General features: G+C 35.6%; 2 protein-coding genes across 3 annotated transcripts; one reads left to right on the plus strand and one right to left on the minus strand.

The window, feature by feature from the left end:
- Positions 1–546: 546 nt before the first annotated feature.
- LOC105170417 (protein INVOLVED IN DE NOVO 2) lies at positions 547–8,915 on the plus strand. 2 transcript variants are annotated; one of them, XM_020696948.2, is made up of 9 exons: positions 547–726; positions 836–985; positions 2,738–3,849; positions 3,989–4,170; positions 4,432–4,500; positions 4,589–4,876; positions 6,428–6,631; positions 8,338–8,576; positions 8,654–8,915. In XM_020696948.2, exons 2-8 carry the CDS (start codon positions 948–950, stop codon positions 8,572–8,574), a joined length of 2,130 nt encoding a protein of 709 aa, XP_020552607.1. In that variant the 5' UTR covers positions 547–726; positions 836–947; the 3' UTR covers positions 8,575–8,576; positions 8,654–8,915. The 2 variants fall into 2 exon arrangements, with proteins under 2 accessions (XP_020552607.1, XP_011089476.1); XM_011091174.3 differs by having other exon boundaries at positions 548–726; positions 8,662–8,915.
- A 617-nt stretch (positions 8,916–9,532) lies between these two features.
- Positions 9,533–13,174, minus strand: PMR5 (Pmr5/Cas1p GDSL/SGNH-like acyl-esterase family protein (DUF828)). The gene is made up of 5 exons (XM_011091175.3): positions 12,702–13,174; positions 12,454–12,628; positions 12,177–12,355; positions 11,292–11,450; positions 9,533–10,162 (listed from the first exon to the last, which is right to left on the minus strand). Exons 1-5 carry the CDS (start codon positions 13,031–13,033, stop codon positions 9,823–9,825), a joined length of 1,185 nt encoding a protein of 394 aa, XP_011089477.1. The 5' UTR covers positions 13,034–13,174; the 3' UTR covers positions 9,533–9,822.
- Positions 13,175–16,684: the final 3,510 nt, after the last annotated feature.

Below are 16,684 nucleotides of genomic sequence, written 5' to 3' on the forward strand. Positions count from 1 at the left end.
TAATCAAGTTCGTTTTAAACCGAACCGAACCGACAATATTTGATTCGATTTTCGGTTTTTAAAAATAGTAAATCAAATTTTCAGTTTGAGGTTCGATTCAATTAACTAAACTGAACAACTTTAATTCTGATATCATTTTTTTGAAACGATCAAGCTATGTATTGTAAATAATATTGCTTGCACACTACATACTATCGCTAGTTTTTTAATAAAATGGTCACGTACAGTGATTGTAGTTATTATATATAAAGCGGATAAATATGTTTTAGAGCTATTTGTATGGCGGGTATCATACTTTTTAATTGAAGAAGATGATAGTATAGAACGAGGCCGTTTGCGTAGTAGATTCCTTTTATAACAAAAGTAATGGCAATATTTAATGTGCAAACGGTCTTATTTATGATTTAGAAAAGTATGGTATTAAAGTTTTGTTGTAGCAGACATACATTTTTTCTCGAGTAAAGTGTATTTAGCTTTAGGAGACATCAAATAATATTTGAATGTATAAAAAAAAAAAAGAAAAGAAAAGAGAAAAAACCCTTTCTACAAAGGTATTTTGGCGCGTCAGAGAACATTACTCTCTGCCTTCTCGTTTTCTTTCACTAGCAAAACCCTTTGGTCTTCTTCCGATTTTTCCCCGTTCAAAAACCCTAGCGTTTCACCTCTGGAACCCATTGTTCTAAGATTGGGGAACTAACGCCTCCATTTTTTGGGTTTTTCATCAATGTAAGTTCAACTGTTTCAGTGATTTTTTTGAAGAAAGATTTCAGATTTTTTAAACCCTAGAAAGTTGTTCCCCCCTCTCATGATTTGATTGTGGGTTTTGTCTACTCAGGAAATCTGATCCGACACCGCTGCTCAGGACTTTGGTGTGCTCGACTCTGTTTTCTGTTTATTGAGTACACACGAAGACGATCATCCCCCTTTTTGTTTTGTTTGTGCCTGGCATGCATAGCCCCACCAGGCAAAACAAGATGCTCTCGAGGTAAGATCAGCGGTTCCTCCACGTACATGAGTTATGGAAATGTTATATTGTTCCGTATGCATGCATGGTTTTCTGTTACAAGTACAGTTTTGCTGAGGGTTGGAGCGATTTATTCTTTGGTGCGATTCTTTTCATACTAATAATCAAGATTGTTGATTTGAGCATTTGTATGCGTATATGGTCTTTTTGATCTCAGCGCAAAGTAAATAAATTTGTTGTCTCTAAACAGCCATGTAAATTTAGACCAGTTAATGTGTGTGCCTATGTTCGGATGGAACTTTTGAGACAGTGAATCTGAAAATTTATTTTGATTGTGATTCAAATGAGTATCTAGATAAGTTTTAATTTATCTTGCTCAGGAGAGTTTCCATATAGTGAGTTTAAGTTATAAGAAATCAATAAGTTTACTTTGTTGAGGTGTGATTACTGCATCCCTGTTAACAAATGTAGCACCAATGAGTAATACTTCTGCTTTTTTGAAAAGATAAAGAAAACCTCATGCATCTTGAATGAAGCTTATTTATGTATATTGCTGATTGCCATCCCTGAAAACATATCAAATAAGAACTTCCACTTTTGCCATATTCAGCTTATTTATGTATATTGCTGTATCCTGATATAATGATGTCTAGTCTGAATAAATATGGAGAAGTGGGTGATTATATCTCATTGCATAAGGTGGGATAAATTATCCTATCAAGGTGGGCCAAACGGAAAAAAAGTTGAGCATGCTGACCATTAAAATCAAAAAAATTATCTCAATTGACCCTGATGTATTAATTATTTTTGGAAAAAATCACACTTGGACCTATGAATTTAGACAACAAATTTTCACTTTTGTGTGCCAAAAAGGGTATATAACTTTGTGAATCCGTAAAAAACCAAGAGAAATTCAAAAAAAGAAAAGGAAAAAGGAAAAAATGAAACTGCGCTCACTCTACAACTTTTGAGCTCCAGAGAGAGTTAGGGTTTAGATTCACGAATATAGGCCCCAAATCAAAGTGAGAACCCTAACCCCATTTGTCTTTCCTTAGTCTGGATTCCAGAAAATCACCTTCAATGTTTTGAACCCTAAACTCCAAATCTACCTCCTTTGTTTTTCGCACGAAGAGGAAAAGAAGTAGCAGTTCAGCCCTCACTCTTTTGGCTAGTGCTTATATTATGACGGTTTCCCTCCTTTTTCTTTTAATTCATGACACTCTTTTGGTTGGTGCTCTAAGGTTCTTCTCTGTGAATTTACACTTTTTTAATTGATTGCCATCCCTGAAAATATATCAAATGTGAACTTTCACTTTTGCCATAATCGACCAGGTTTTGAGGTTTGAATACTGTAAATTCACTGGCAACAATTATGTGAACAAATCTAATAATACAACAATCGGATTATGAAATTATTCTCTGTGAATTGTTTTAGTTGTAATGATTGTATGTAAGTTGAGCAACTTGGTCCGCCATTTCTGTTCTCCATCCCCCCCGCGCCTCCTTTTGCTGAAAATCCAAAAGTTTATGTACCAACGTGATTTAGTTGGGTGGAGTGTCATTAGTTTAAAGCAACCATTCAGCATTTTCTTTCTGTTAACACTAAAGTTATTTTAGTATGTTTTGTTATAGACAAACTAAGTGCAACTTATTGTTAGAAATAGATTGATTCTTTCGCTTATTTGGCAAACCGTATGTCTATACAGTGCAAGACATGGCATTTTTCGTGTTTACTCTGTTTGATCAATTCTCTCCTTTATTTTCCCTCTCCAGTAAGGAATGCAGACTGGAGATGTCTCACAGAAGAGAAAGGAGAAGTGACCGTAGGTACTCTGAGCTAGAAGAACTAGAGCATAGGTACTATAAAGAATTGAGGAACGAAGTTGTCAGAATCCATGGTGCTGGGAAGTATCTCCGATGCCCTTATTGTCAGGATCATGCAAGAAGGGAGTATGACGTAAGGGAGCTAGAAAGGCATGCATCTAGAATTGCGAGAGAGTCAAAAAGTGCAAGCTTCAAAGACAAAGCTAGACATCTGGGACTGCTTAAGTACTTGGATTGGTATGGGCATGGGAAGGGGAAGTCATCACAATCGAATAAGAGAGAAATAGTGTCTGAATCAGGTGAAATAGCATCTATGAAAGAAGGTATAGCTCCTGAAATGGATGATTTATGCATTGAGCCTGGAGAAATAATTACCAAATCAGCAGATATTGGTATGGTTCGCAAAGATTCAGTAAAATCTCATGGAAGAATTTTAAAACAGGGCTTGCAATCCCCATCTCATGCAGCTATGAGGCAATCTACTCAGAAAAGTGATGATGAGCCTATTGTTTGGCCTTGGATGGCTATTGTTGCCAACCTTCCAGTTGAAAAAAAGAATGGAAGGTATGCTGGTGAAAGTGGTCGAAAGCTGAGAGAGGAGTTGGTTACCCAAGGATACAATCCTATAAAAGTTCATCCTTTGTGGGATTTCCAGGGGCACTCTGGGTTTGCAATTGCTGAATTTAACAAAGATTGGGAGGGATTCAAGGACGCTATGGCTTTTGAGAAAGCATTTGAAATGGATCACCATGGAAAGAGAGATTGGTATGCAAAAGGACATAAAGGAGATAAGCTGTATGGTTGGCTTGCCCGTGGAGAAGAGTATTGGGGAAGGGGTCTCGTGGGTAAGCACCTTCAGAAGAATGGAGATCTTAAGACTGTGTCTGACATACAAAATGAAGATAGAAGGAAAGACAAAAGCCTAATGTGCAACTTGACTAATGAATTGGAGTCGAAGAAGAAGAAGTGTGAAGAGATAAAGAAGAACATTAGCAAGACTGAAATTTTTATGGGAAATATTATGGTGCAAAAGGAAGAGATGGTTAAAAGCTACAATGAAGGTACTATATGTAGGACATCTGTTATTTGCATGCTTTATTTGGTATTCTGTAAGGTACATAAAATGAAAGCTCAAAAGTTAGTATACTTAATGTTCTGGGAAGAATGCACCTGACTAATCCCCTTTTTTGTTTCAAAAAGAGATGAAGAAGATGCAGGATAATGCATCTAAGAAGCTGCGTCAAATTTCTGAGGAGCACAAGAGAAGTAAATCAGAGTTGGAGGCTCAGAGAGAAGCATTGAAGTTAAGGGAGAAAGGCCTAAGACAACGCCAAGCTCTGAATGAGAGTGAGAAGAAGAAGTTGGATAACCAGAAAAAAATGGTATTTTTTATGTTAACATGTTATTTTGATTCCTTATCAAACTGTAGCAAACTCCCGGTAGATATGACGTGAAGAATATCTGTTGGAGGCACATTTATAATTTTAACAGGCTAAAAGCTCCTAGTACTTAGCCAGTATATCTGGTCTGAACTTAATCTTTCATTGTCTATGGAAATTAATTACTGTTCCCTTTTTGTTCCTTTTACTTATTTCAATAAAAGAAACTGTGAACTGGTAGAATGACTAGGTGATTTTCTGCAGAATGAGATGGCAATTCTGCAACAAAAGAAGGCCGATCAGCAAATGCTTAATCTTGTAGAGGAACAAAAAGTACGTTTTCCATTTCATCGTTCTGAGACTTTCTGAAGTTTATGCTATTGAATGTCCTTGGTTGAATTTCGTTGGTGTTTAACAACAGAGGCAAAAGCAACTCCTTCACAAAAAGATTATAGAGCTTGAAGCGAAGCTTGACCAGAAGCAAGCACTGGAGTTGCAGATACAGCGGATGAAGGGTGCTATAGAGGTTATGAAATACATTACGGATGAAGGAGATAAGGAGGACGAAAAGAAGTTAGAGTCAGTTGAAGAGGAGCTTCGGGATAAATTAGAAGAACTTGATGGTCTGGAATCTCTGAATCAAGCATTAATTATCAAGGAGAGAAGGACCAACGATGAGCTGCAGGAAGCCCGCAAGCAGCTAATAAAAGTGAGTTTTTTGACACTGTTTTTACAATGCGATAGGCTTTCCCCGTTCCTGTTACTTTTCTATTATTTTTATTATTTTGCAAAATGAATTTTTTGATTAACTTTTTTTTAACTCTGAACTATTATTACTGTATTTACTAATGTCTTGAGTTGATTAACCACAGAATTATGTGGCCCTTTTATTGTTTTTTCTTCTTAGACTAGGAATGTAGGAGGCTAGGTATTTTCACGTTACACAAGATACTGAATTGTAGATCTGGAAGTGGAAGGCAGTACCCTATTTAGGGAGTAAATTTCCGATTCACTAAAGAAAGGCAATTTGAATAATTGCTTTAGTCATGCAACTCCCACATGCACATCATAGATGTACATTTCAAACTGAAAAAAATTGGAGATATAAACAGTTCGGGTTTTGCGTATTTCCTCAGTCTTCTTCACGAGAAAGGAGAAGATACTCCCTGGTTTCTGCAGGAAATCTTTGATTCAGTTCCTATACGTCTTGCTTTCTTTATTTCCATAGAATAACTAATAGCATTTATATTGATGTTAGGAAAAAGTCAGGTTAAGTGTTTTACCTTGAAAATGACATGAAACTCCTAAAAGATTACTTTGCCTGCATAACTGCCTTACCTGTTTCATCCATCATTTCATTCTTTTGCTAATTGTCCAGCATGCTTATTTCATTAGTCGGCTGAGGATAATTACCTTATTCAATGTCCATGATTCGCAGATTTGGATGTCATTGTTAGGGGTTACGTGTCAACTTATTGCAACATTAGTTTTTCTTAATAAAAGGTGCCAACCTTAATGTTCTCATCGATCTTTAATATAAGATTATACTGACTTGCCCTCAAGAAGTCAAGATCAAGTACATGCAAGGTAGTTGCCTGTTTCTTGTAGGGACAATCTTGTCATATAGTTAAGAGAAGGTTAGCATGAGAATGTTACCTAACTGCTCGACGATGGAGATGGAGTAAAAGGGAGTGATTTTGATGAAGGAGCTTTTCAATTTCATCTAGTACCTCAATGTTTAAGTACAGTTGACAGCTCAAGCTGAACCGCGACATATGTTTTCGCTTTTAATGTTTGAGAGGGAGAAATGCAACACAAATAGCTACATCAGTGGCTGAAGTCTAGATTGTCAAACAAGCACTTTTGGATGGTTTGATAGATTAGTTTGGCGAATCTCTGTTTCATTTTTCCTGTATTTATAGCATTTTCTCTTTTCCTTCATCTCAAACACCCCTTTTTTAACAATTTTAAATATGCTTGGAAAATTCTCAGAACACCCAACTTGGAATAGGTTGCTGAATATGCTCTTGAATTCCCTATCTTTGCCATTTCCCTCGTAGACCATGTGCAACATCTAACTGTTTAGTTGCAGGGATTATTATACCTGGTTAATAAATTGATGTGCATAACTTTTTGCAACAAAATGAAAAAGCAAAAGATGAACAACTTTTTGTTGCTTTTATTGGTAAACGACAATTCAAATGAAGTATAAGTCCTGGCTCCATTAAGCATTTGATGTTTACATTTCTTTCCTGCACAGTGTTTGAAGGATAGCCGTGCTAACATTTGTGTTAAGAGGATGGGCGAGCTTGATGGAAAGCCATTTGTCAAAGCTGCAAATATGAAGTATGGTGGTGAAAATGTGACTGTAAAAGCAATGGAACTCTGTTCCTTGTGGGAAGATTACCTGAGGGATCCAAGCTGGCATCCATATAAGGTGGTCATGGATGGAGGAAACCCTAAGGTATGCAATTTTATGGGTGACATCATTTCTAGTTCATGCTTGCTCAGTTGCTCTACACTGCACTGATGAGATCTCCCATGAGAGTATGTTTGCGCTCATGTTGACAAGCTCATGTTTTGTTCGATTCAAAATATTTATATTCGAGTGTCACCTAGAAGTTTCAATTTTGGTCATTTTTAGACCTAGCACCAAAGGTCTAGAACATGGAACTGACTCAAATCTGAAATGTTCTTGACAATACTTGGGGAGTGAAATAAATTTGGACCCAGCAATGAAATACCTGGTATGTATGCATGCGTGTGTTTATGCACAAGGGAGAGAGATATAATCAGCTCTCTATTATCTACATTCTGAATATCTGATACGGAATATTTGTACTTTTTAGATAAGTCTTCCTTTCTTGTGTGCACTGAAAAAGAACCTGTAAAAGAGAACAACTCTTTCTTTTGTCTTGTTCTTCTTTCTTTTTACCCAATCATCTTCAAAAGATTAATCAGGAAACATATAATTGAAAAATTCCAATTGAAGATTCTTGAAGGTGATCTTGAAAAATTCAGAGGATAGGCCAAAGGAATTTCAATAAATATTTGAAACTCAGTTGCCTTATGTATTAGGTGAGGTGAATGACAGAAGTGCTTTTGCTAATATTCAGATGGAAGTTTTGGCTTTGAACCAAAAGATATCCGTGTGAAAATTTGATGTTGGGATTTTCTGTTGGTTCTGATTTCAGCAGAGGTTTCTTATCCAAATTTAATCAAATTGAATATCAGCTTCCAGGTTCAAGATTTTAGAGCATCTCATCAACCTAATTTGGCAACTCTCATGAAGTCAGTGGGATCATGCAAGTCGCTTCACTTGTCGGCAAGTGCCACAGCTGAAAAGAAAGCTAATTGTTTTGCTGAGTGTTCACAGTAGATCAGTTTTAAAACAAATCTTGAGAACTTTTACCTCCAGTAGTTTCATCTTCGTTCTAATGCAAGATGCTATGATTTTTGTTTCTATTCTTGTCTGTCTCCCTTGCTGGCAGCCATTTAATGTGCATCCCTAATGAAGCACCTTTCTCTTTTGATTTCCTTTTGTGTTGTGTGTGTGCATGCATGTGCATGTCTCTCTCCTTGTCTTCTAAATGCACTTATCTATACCCTGAGTGGTTATGTTTGATCTATTGGCATTTGAAAGGTTTAAATTATAGTTCAAATATGCAGAACCAATTTTGGTCGAAATCTTTGAAAACATGTACTACATTTCTGCTCCTAGTCTTCTCTTTATCATCTCATCCTATTACATTCAACTTGAGTATCAAACATCTGTTGCTGTGAAGTATTGCATTTGCTGTTGTTACTTGAAAGAATAAAAATTGTTCTGGTTTAAACAAAACTGAACACTTGAGCTGTTGAATTGTATGTAAAAATCTATAGGATGCACAGGTCCACTAGATAGGAACCTACTACTATATGCCATGATATAGTCAGCCAATTTCAGTTTATTCTCTACTTGAAGCCCCAACCCCAAATCTTACCTGATTCTGGTGACGGTCTTATGTCTTTGATTCTTCACATAGATTGTTCTAGCACTAGTTAATATCCGGCAAGAAATTATACTGAATCATAATGAAAGATATTTGTGTGAACACCGTCATATATTTGGGTTCACTAAGATCCGCCCTTTTTCTTCTCATTTTTAAACTCACTTTGAAAAATTGTTAGGAAGTACTTGATGAAAATGATGAGAAGTTGAAGGAACTGAAGACTGAATTAGGGGATGAAGTGTATGAGACTGTGACGACGGCTCTGCATGAGATGAATGAGTACAACCCTAGTGGTAGGTATCCAGTACCGGAGCTGTGGAATTCCAACGAAAAGAGGAAGGGTTCCTTAAAAGAGGGGATTGAGCATTTACTTAAACAGTGGAAGAACCACAAAGCAAAACGGCGAAGAAACTGAAGGTTGGTAATTCCTACTTTATCTTGCTAGATAAATGGGTTTTCTCGGATCTGTTCATTTTCTTAATTTCATATATTAGTTATGCAGAAAAGTTCAAGTGCTGGGACCGATGCTATATCATGTTAATCTGCTTCCTGACTTGATGCAAGCACTATCCGGCAACTCTGTATTTGGCCTTGGTTTAGCCATTCTAACAAACTAGGAAAAGTAGATCTGCAGATTTTCTTAGAATACCAGATTTGTATGAACTCACAACTGTATATAGTAGTCGAGAATTGAATAAGTATTTTTTACTCATTTCTTTGGCCCAACTTGGATGTCTAAGCTTAATTTTGTTTCAATTCTTGCTGTCATCATACATCATTACCATATATTTTAGGTTTAATGTCATCTTGATGCCAGCCAGTGAGAATATCATGAGCTTCTTGTGAAGGTTTTCTACTACTATTACTTTTGGGTTTGCTATTAGAATTGTGCACATGCCAACTTAGCCTTCCAATACGTGAATAGTCCCAACAGTCTATAAGCCTAGCTCAGCAGTTTCAATTTTGAACTCAATAATATTATCAACTGAAATTCAGATAGACTTTGAGCTAAATTTGAGCTCAAATTAGATCAAATCTAGGTAAAATTGCCTTGAAGTTATGCAGGAGTTGTGATAGAGATCTCATAGTTGTGCTAATAGCAATAGGTGGAAGCATAAAGTAGCCGATGTGAATACTTAGAACTAAGCCAGTGAGGCACAGGCTGAGGCTCCAACTCTCATCACTGGGCAAAGGTCTTAAATTTGAGTTATACTCATGTGGATGGTCTACTTAAATATTGGTGTGTAGTTTATTGTTTTTTATGCTTTGCTTGTTATATGTTGATGTGCTTAATAGATTTGAGTATTTTAATATACTGCAAAATGTAATTGATCTGTTCTTAAAAAAATAAAAAAGGAAAGAACAGAACAAGGGAACTGAACTATTTTGTATTTCTCAGAGTTTGTTCTACCTCGAAAAGATAGCACATAAATTTAAGGAGACTTGATTGCTTTTTAGCATAAATAAAGCTTATAACCTGATTTGTAACACTACATTCTTGCTGAGTTGTATTCTTAATACTCCTACTTCCTCTTAAGTGGAGGCACTAATATACAAGAGAAGAGGTATTCTTTGCAGCCTCTCTCTGAAATCTGAACACCATTATGTCAAAGCTATAGAACTATGGAGTGTAAATAAGTAAATAATTAACAAGGAAGGAATGCTAGTGTAAGTAGAAGAGAGCAGTGTAGAATAGTTGGTTCCAAGTATCAGGCAAGCCCGGCAGGCACCAATGGCTACAGTCGGCAGAATGATCCGGATTGGCTCTCTGCTCGGCGGTGAGATCACCGCTATAGATGGAGGGGTGGGCGTCCTTCCTCATAGCAGAGAGCAATGTTATGTCAAGCAAGAAGGGAGGCTTGTTCATGGAACTCAGCACTACTTGCACCACCTTCATTTGATCCGGGTACGTCCCTGCGTATCCAGACATCCCAGTCATAGGCATCGTCTCCCCGTAACAGCTCTTTGATGTTGTTACGGCCCCGGCATTCCACTCACTTGGGCTGCATAAAATGGGATAAACATCCAGTCAGTTTCCTAGGACCTTGTACTCGTATTTTTCAAACCTTATCCATGTTCGAAAGTATATTCATCAGAGTTTGCTGAACCTCTGAAATTTTCTTAAATGCTGTGGAATTACACTATTAATAACTAAAATATGTCATATATGTGTAAAAATATATCATCAGATGCTGCTGAACCTCTTAGCCTTTACGTACTCCCCGCCCCCCCCCCCCGCCCCCGCCCGTCTCTAGTTCCAATAACTAGTGGCTACTACGATTAATTTGTTTTATAATATTTTCCAGATCCAAGAGGGAAAAGAAAGGGGTTAAAAAATGAATAAATAATATTGCCTATTATTTATAGAAAAAATCCAGATATGATGATATAAAAAGCAAGCCAACAACACTAATGTGCCTAGGCATTGACGTGTGTCGGTTGGTCTCCTCCCTCACATGTGATGAGATAAGACCACCACACTATTTCACATTTCCACCGACGGTAAATATAAATACCTCCAATCAATGTCCAACTTCACAAGCGCCCCCAAAGTTGGTCTTAACTAAAATTTCTCCCAAAACGTTATTTTCACCACACACACACACAGAGACACACAACTTGATCATTTATGAACCGCTACTTTTGGCAAAAGACTGTGTTCTGAGTCTATGAACTTCAACACTTTAATGCAAGTTGACCCCTCCCCTCTTTCCCTCTACCTTTTACCTCATTTTACTACTACATACAAATATTACACCATGGAATATCCATCATATATCTAATTGTGACATCAATTTATAACGCAAAAGTGTCATGTAAGATCCACACAGTCTTCTCATGAAGGATCTTCGACCCTAATATATATCATTAAAGTGTAATAAAAAATCTACACCACTCCCAACCTATTGTGATGGGTCCTCCCTCAGAAGGGCTGCATCCCACTTGTTTTAAAAAAAGCAAAAAGACAGGAGCAATTTGAAACAAGCTGGCACACAACAATAATTTGAGACAGGCTGATAGAGATAGAAAGTACATATAATGCAATTATTCGCACTACATACATACATCCAATAATTTAAGGAATTAAGTAATGAAGAAAAGAAGACGTAGAGGGAGGGAGGAAGAACATACTTGTAATGAGTGGGAGAAATGCCTTGAAAGAAGACTCTGCTCCTGCTGGTGTCGATGTTGGCGTCAATCCATTTGGCCCATGTTCTCAGCCCTCTCTCCAGAGCCACCAATCTGTCCATGTCTTCGTATATACTCCCCTCTGCTTCCATGTAATCCCACCTTCATTTTTAATTACATACCAACTTTAATATTTTCACCAATCATTCTTATTATTATAAAAAAAAAATAAATTATTTCCTACGTTACAAATGAATATGATTGCTGCCAATAACTATCAAATAAATTGACACAAAAATTTAAATTTTAATTATGATGAATTAATATTTTACATCACATTAATTGTGACCAAAATATTTGTTTATGACTGATGTCTTGACCTCATATTTTGGAGCTAAAGGGTAAGCTATATAATGAAAATTAAAATAGATAAAAGGTGCACTTTGAAAAGAAGATTAAAAAAAAAAAAAACAAAGGGCATTTTAGAAAAGAATCATCTGACCTTGTTTGCCTTATTGTGTTCTTCGTTCACGCAACTTGCGACTAATTGCCATATTTTAAACTATATATAGTCTATTTTGCTGGCACTACCTTTAAATGTCCTAATCTTCGTGATAACACTTAGTTTTGTTTTCAACACGTCAACTTAGCAGAGTTTTGTGCTTATTTTGATTTTCACGTAAAATAATTTAAATTTAATGATTTATGCTAAAAGAACAATTAATAGTTATTATACAATCATATTTAATTATTATTATATAAAAAAAATTCACTTTGAATCATAATAATTATTTCCTAGGGCGAATATTAATATCAAGTGGAAATTGTTTCAAAAGAAATAAAAAAAAGGCAGTTAAATATTAGAGAGTGGGAAAAAAAGGTATGTACCCTTGGAGAGATCCTTTGTGAGTCCACCAATGACCGGTGTTGAAGGAAAGAACATCAACGCCCGTCCAAGCATTGGCGTTGCCTCTAATCTCATCCAATCTCAGCACTCTTTTCCCCTGCACCACGTCGATATCCACCAGATACGGAGCCCTGTAAAACGACACCGACACCCCGTATTCCTGCTCCTCCAATTTATTTAATAATTATTATTAAACTAATCAAAATTCAAATTTCCAAAAAAATAAAAAAAAAGGGGTTTGGTGGGTGGGGGGCTGACCAAGAACTTGAAGGTGGAAACAGGGTCTCCTCTCACAAACTGCGTAGGCGACGACGGAGAAATCCCAGCTGATATCATGCAAATCAAGGACTGCCATTGATTCCTTCCCAATGAATCCCCCACAAACATCACACTCTTCCCCCTCATCCTCATCGCAAACTCCCCCCCATTGAACCTGCACCACCCAACCATTATCTCTCATTTCATACATATGGCCGGCGGGGAATAGTTTGAATGATTACTATTACCTTGGGATTTGGCAGTTGGCGGGCTGCCACCGGAACTTAAGGTAGTCGGTGTCGGGTCTGCCGTACATCTGACAGTTGAATTCGGAGTCGATTACCGGACAAGAGTATTGGTAGAGTGGGTAAGTGTCGTCCCGAACCCAACTGCCCATGAAGAGAGCGCAGGAAGTCTGGTTGGTGTGCAGCATTGGGTTTCTGTGCTGCGCATTGTGGCTGTGGTGGTTCCTCAGCCCCACCAGCACCACCGACGACACTCTCTGTTCTAACCAAACAATGCATAAAGCTACGACTGTAAAGTGAAATGGAGATGGAGAAGATGACTTTGGAGAAGCCATGGAGAGAAAGGGAATACTACTACGAATACTACTAAATTATTTTGATGAGGTTCAAAAGGAAGAGAGAGAGAGAGAGAGAGAGAGAGAGAGAGATGTATGTCTGTATGTTGTGTATGGTATATATGGCATATAATGGGCAAAAGGTTTTTTGGTTTTTGGGAAGTTGTTTGTAGTTTTTGTTGCGGTGTGTGCATGTGATGAGATGGTTCACGTGTGTATCAATCCATTCTCATCTTTTGCTCTTTCTGCAAGGGACCATTTGCGTTTAGGTTTCCGAATAGATTAAAAAAGGTCCCTTTTATTCACCGTCAGAATAGGATTCTTCTATTATATAATCATCTTCTTTTCTCCCCAAAACCATACTATATACTAAACCTTCCTATTTTCTATTACACTTTATATTAATCCATCTCACATTTATATACTCAAAGCAAGGATTAATAGTCCAGAGTTACAGAAAGTGATATTTCATTGTCAAGTATATATATGTTTATACACATACATAGTAATAGAAAAGATGGTTTTAGAGGAGTGGGTATGAATGATATATAGTGCAATTCTTGGGACATATTGGGCAGCAACAACCAATGTTTGTATAGTGGTTGGGTGGGTACTACGTAGGGTCGGAAGCAATGCCATTACTGCCTTATTTGTGGATGGCTGTCTGAGATTAACATGTCCATAAACCAAGTGGGAGGACACATTGTGCAACTCCTACCTCAGCCTTTCAATACAATTGAAGTTGACATGTTTTCATTATAATATATTAGTTTTTGCTTGTACACGGTTCTCGTGAGCATATAAAGAAGAATTTTAGTGTAAAATAAGATGAAAAAAAAATTATAATAAATATGAAAAAATAAGATGAGAACAACGTGGAGTAGTGGGTGATTAAAAGAAAAAGAATATAATGTGAAATTATTAAAAAATATTAAAATTACTAATTTGACTAATTTTTTTTTAAAAAAATAAAATAAAGGATCAAATTGGGTATTCAAAAATTGGTAAGACAAAAAGTTATCTTTTATAATAATATAGATATATATACACTAAATTTATTATTATTATTTAAAAAATTCAATCTCTTTTTCTAATTAATTAAATTATTGGTCATTGGAGAAATGTGTGGCTACAAGCTAAGAAGTGGGCAGCGCATCAATCAAATAGTATAGAAAAAGAGAAGGTTAATGACAGAAAAATGAAAGTACTAATTTTTAATTATAATAATTATTTTATAAAACTTATCATTAACAAGAATAGCCACAAAAAAAAGGTTAGACGTTGTGACTAAACATATATAGTAATTATTTATATATTACTGTTCATCAAAATTAATAATTTAAAGTTAGTAATGTCACAAAAAATTAATGAGAGAAAGAATATTTTTAAAAAAAATTATAATATTCTGATTTTTACAGCAAAAAAAAAGAAAAAAAAGGAAATGGCGTGAAGAATAAAAAAATATTGTTTTGAGCACTAAAAACCAAAGTCAATGGTGGATTTGGTATTACTGACATCACATGTCTGCAACCGAACATTGTATTGGTGGTATTATGCAGATTGAGGATGTTCTCATTTTGATGGGAGTTGTGTCATATTTATTATTTCCTTGTAATAAATTAGTAGTATCTCATAATGGTTCTGCTAATTGAAACTCAAAACATCACATGCAAACTACACTCAGAGAGTGGGTAGCCCCACTCCCATCCCATGTCAGCTAATCTATAGTCTATGTCACAAGAAAGATTGCACAAGAATTACAAAAATGCCTTTCAGTGAGGCCTCATTTGTATTAAAGATCACGAGTTTCAATTTCACCTTATGTATTGAAATATTGTGTCTATTAAATAATATATATATTATTTTTATTGAATAGTAAGTATTGATTTATTGCTCTTGCTTCATAAAAATAATTACAAAAATGCCTAAGAATTAATAGTGGAGAAATTCACTACAACAAAGAAATATAATATTAATGATAGAAATTAAATGCTAGTTTTAAAAAAAAAACACTATATATATATTCAGTAACAATAATTTTATTTGTTACTATAAATATCATATTATTTTGTCAGGGGTGTCTGCGTTACCTTCTTTCATAATTTAGGGATATAAATGAGACAAAATGCATAGTATCAGGGTGCAAAGTGTATTTAACCCTTTACTTTATATAGTATAATTATGTTTCTTAATTTTCTTATTTTAAATATATTAGTTTAAAAATATGAATGTATTAAATTGGGTATATGGCTAAATAATATAACCGGCGACATACTATAAAAATATAACAGAAAATAAACATCAGTTAATGAGAGCATTCAGAAACTGCGAGCGAGTGGAGACAAATTGCTTCCTTGTTGACACAACATTCTATTTTGTGCCATAGTCGTTGGTGGTGGCTGTAGCTTGGGGGTATGGGCTGCAAGGCCCATAGTACACGACCCCAACGGGAATCCCATCTTCTGCAGGGCCATTTTTACATGAACAAGAGATTCTCGAAAATGAATACGAGGGACTAAAGTGATTATAAATTAACTTTCATTGAAAAATAGTTAGAAAAATTAAACCGAGACAAAAATTATAAATTAAAGATGTTAAAGTCAAAAAATAAATTTGAGAGACTAAAGTGATTATAAACGAAGACTTAAGGGACCAAATATAGTATTTACCCTAATAAAAATATTCAGAAACTTTGTGACGGTCAGATTGTGGATACATCTGTGGTTTAACTAAGCAATCGAAAAAGCATTAGTCACAGATATTTGGACAGCAGGCTTCGAAAAACATCCCTTTACAAAAGCAACGGGGAATTTGGGACAAGTTCCGTCAGAAAATACCATCGAAATCATCCTACCAAAATTTTACCTCCTTAACAACTACGCCTAGAAAATTCCTTACAAAAGTGGCTTGAAATCCCCAATCTCATGATTCCTGGGGACAATCTGATTTCCCACGGAATTGTCTTCTGTACTAAACTCTTGCAACTGTTTGTTCTTTCCATTGCAGTACATCAATTATTTTCTATTTTCTGTCATAAAAAAATTTAATTTCTGACGAATTTCTCCATGGAAATAGAGCATTTTTTGTAGTGAAATCCTTGCATGCAAATGTAGTTTTAATTACTTTCCGGACTCGGAGCTCAATTATAGTTGTACAATTGTTGTTATAACATACAGAAAATTGCACTTGAATTGAATAGCCTTCAAACTTGTTAAACTCATCTAAGTTAATCTTATAGCCGGAACTAAGGACACAAATTATAATTAATTTTATAATTCTAAACAAGATAATCTTATGAAATATTTGCTATTTCTAATAACCCCTCGCGAGTTCTCTCTAATTTTTCAGAAAAAAATAACCCAAATAATTGATGAGATTGAGCAATACTTGTTAAAGCCCAGTTACAGAAAAAGAAACCTCAAAAAATTGGCCCAAATAAATCTCCATGCACCCATGAATTTAATGCTCACAATTAATCAATATTATCTTAATATATATACGTAATGTTGATCGATTATTAAGGCCCAATCCCATTCACAACATCTCAGTCTGCGTCAATGATCAATGCAATGTTGTATAGAAAAAAATATTTTCAATATCTTGGTCAATGAAATGAAACTTATTACAAGATACTATTTTACCCTTCTGAAA

This window comes from Sesamum indicum, linkage group LG9 (genome assembly GCF_026168435.1).
Source record: "Sesamum indicum cultivar Baizhima isolate 11 linkage group LG9, ASM2616843v1, whole genome shotgun sequence".
Taxonomy (NCBI): Eukaryota; Viridiplantae; Streptophyta; class Magnoliopsida; order Lamiales; family Pedaliaceae; genus Sesamum; species Sesamum indicum.

Coding starts and splice junctions, on each gene's coding strand:
- LOC105170417 (XM_020696948.2), top strand. CDS start 948: ATGCATAGCCCCACCAGGCAAAACAAGATGCTCTCGAG. Junction 3,850..3,988: donor GGTTAAAAGCTACAATGAAG/GTACTATATGTA, acceptor TGTTTCAAAAAG/AGATGAAGAAGATGCAGGAT. Junction 4,501..4,588: donor ATCTTGTAGAGGAACAAAAA/GTACGTTTTCCA, acceptor GTTTAACAACAG/AGGCAAAAGCAACTCCTTCA.
- PMR5 (XM_011091175.3), bottom strand. CDS start 13,033: ATGGCTTCTCCAAAGTCATCTTCTCCATCTCCATTTCACTTTACAGTC. Junction 12,629..12,701: donor GCCAACTGCCAAATCCCAAG/GTAATAGTAATC, acceptor TGGGTGGTGCAG/GTTCAATGGGGGGGAGTTTG. Junction 12,356..12,453: donor TTTCCACCTTCAAGTTCTTG/GTCAGCCCCCCA, acceptor TTGGAGGAGCAG/GAATACGGGGTGTCGGTGTC.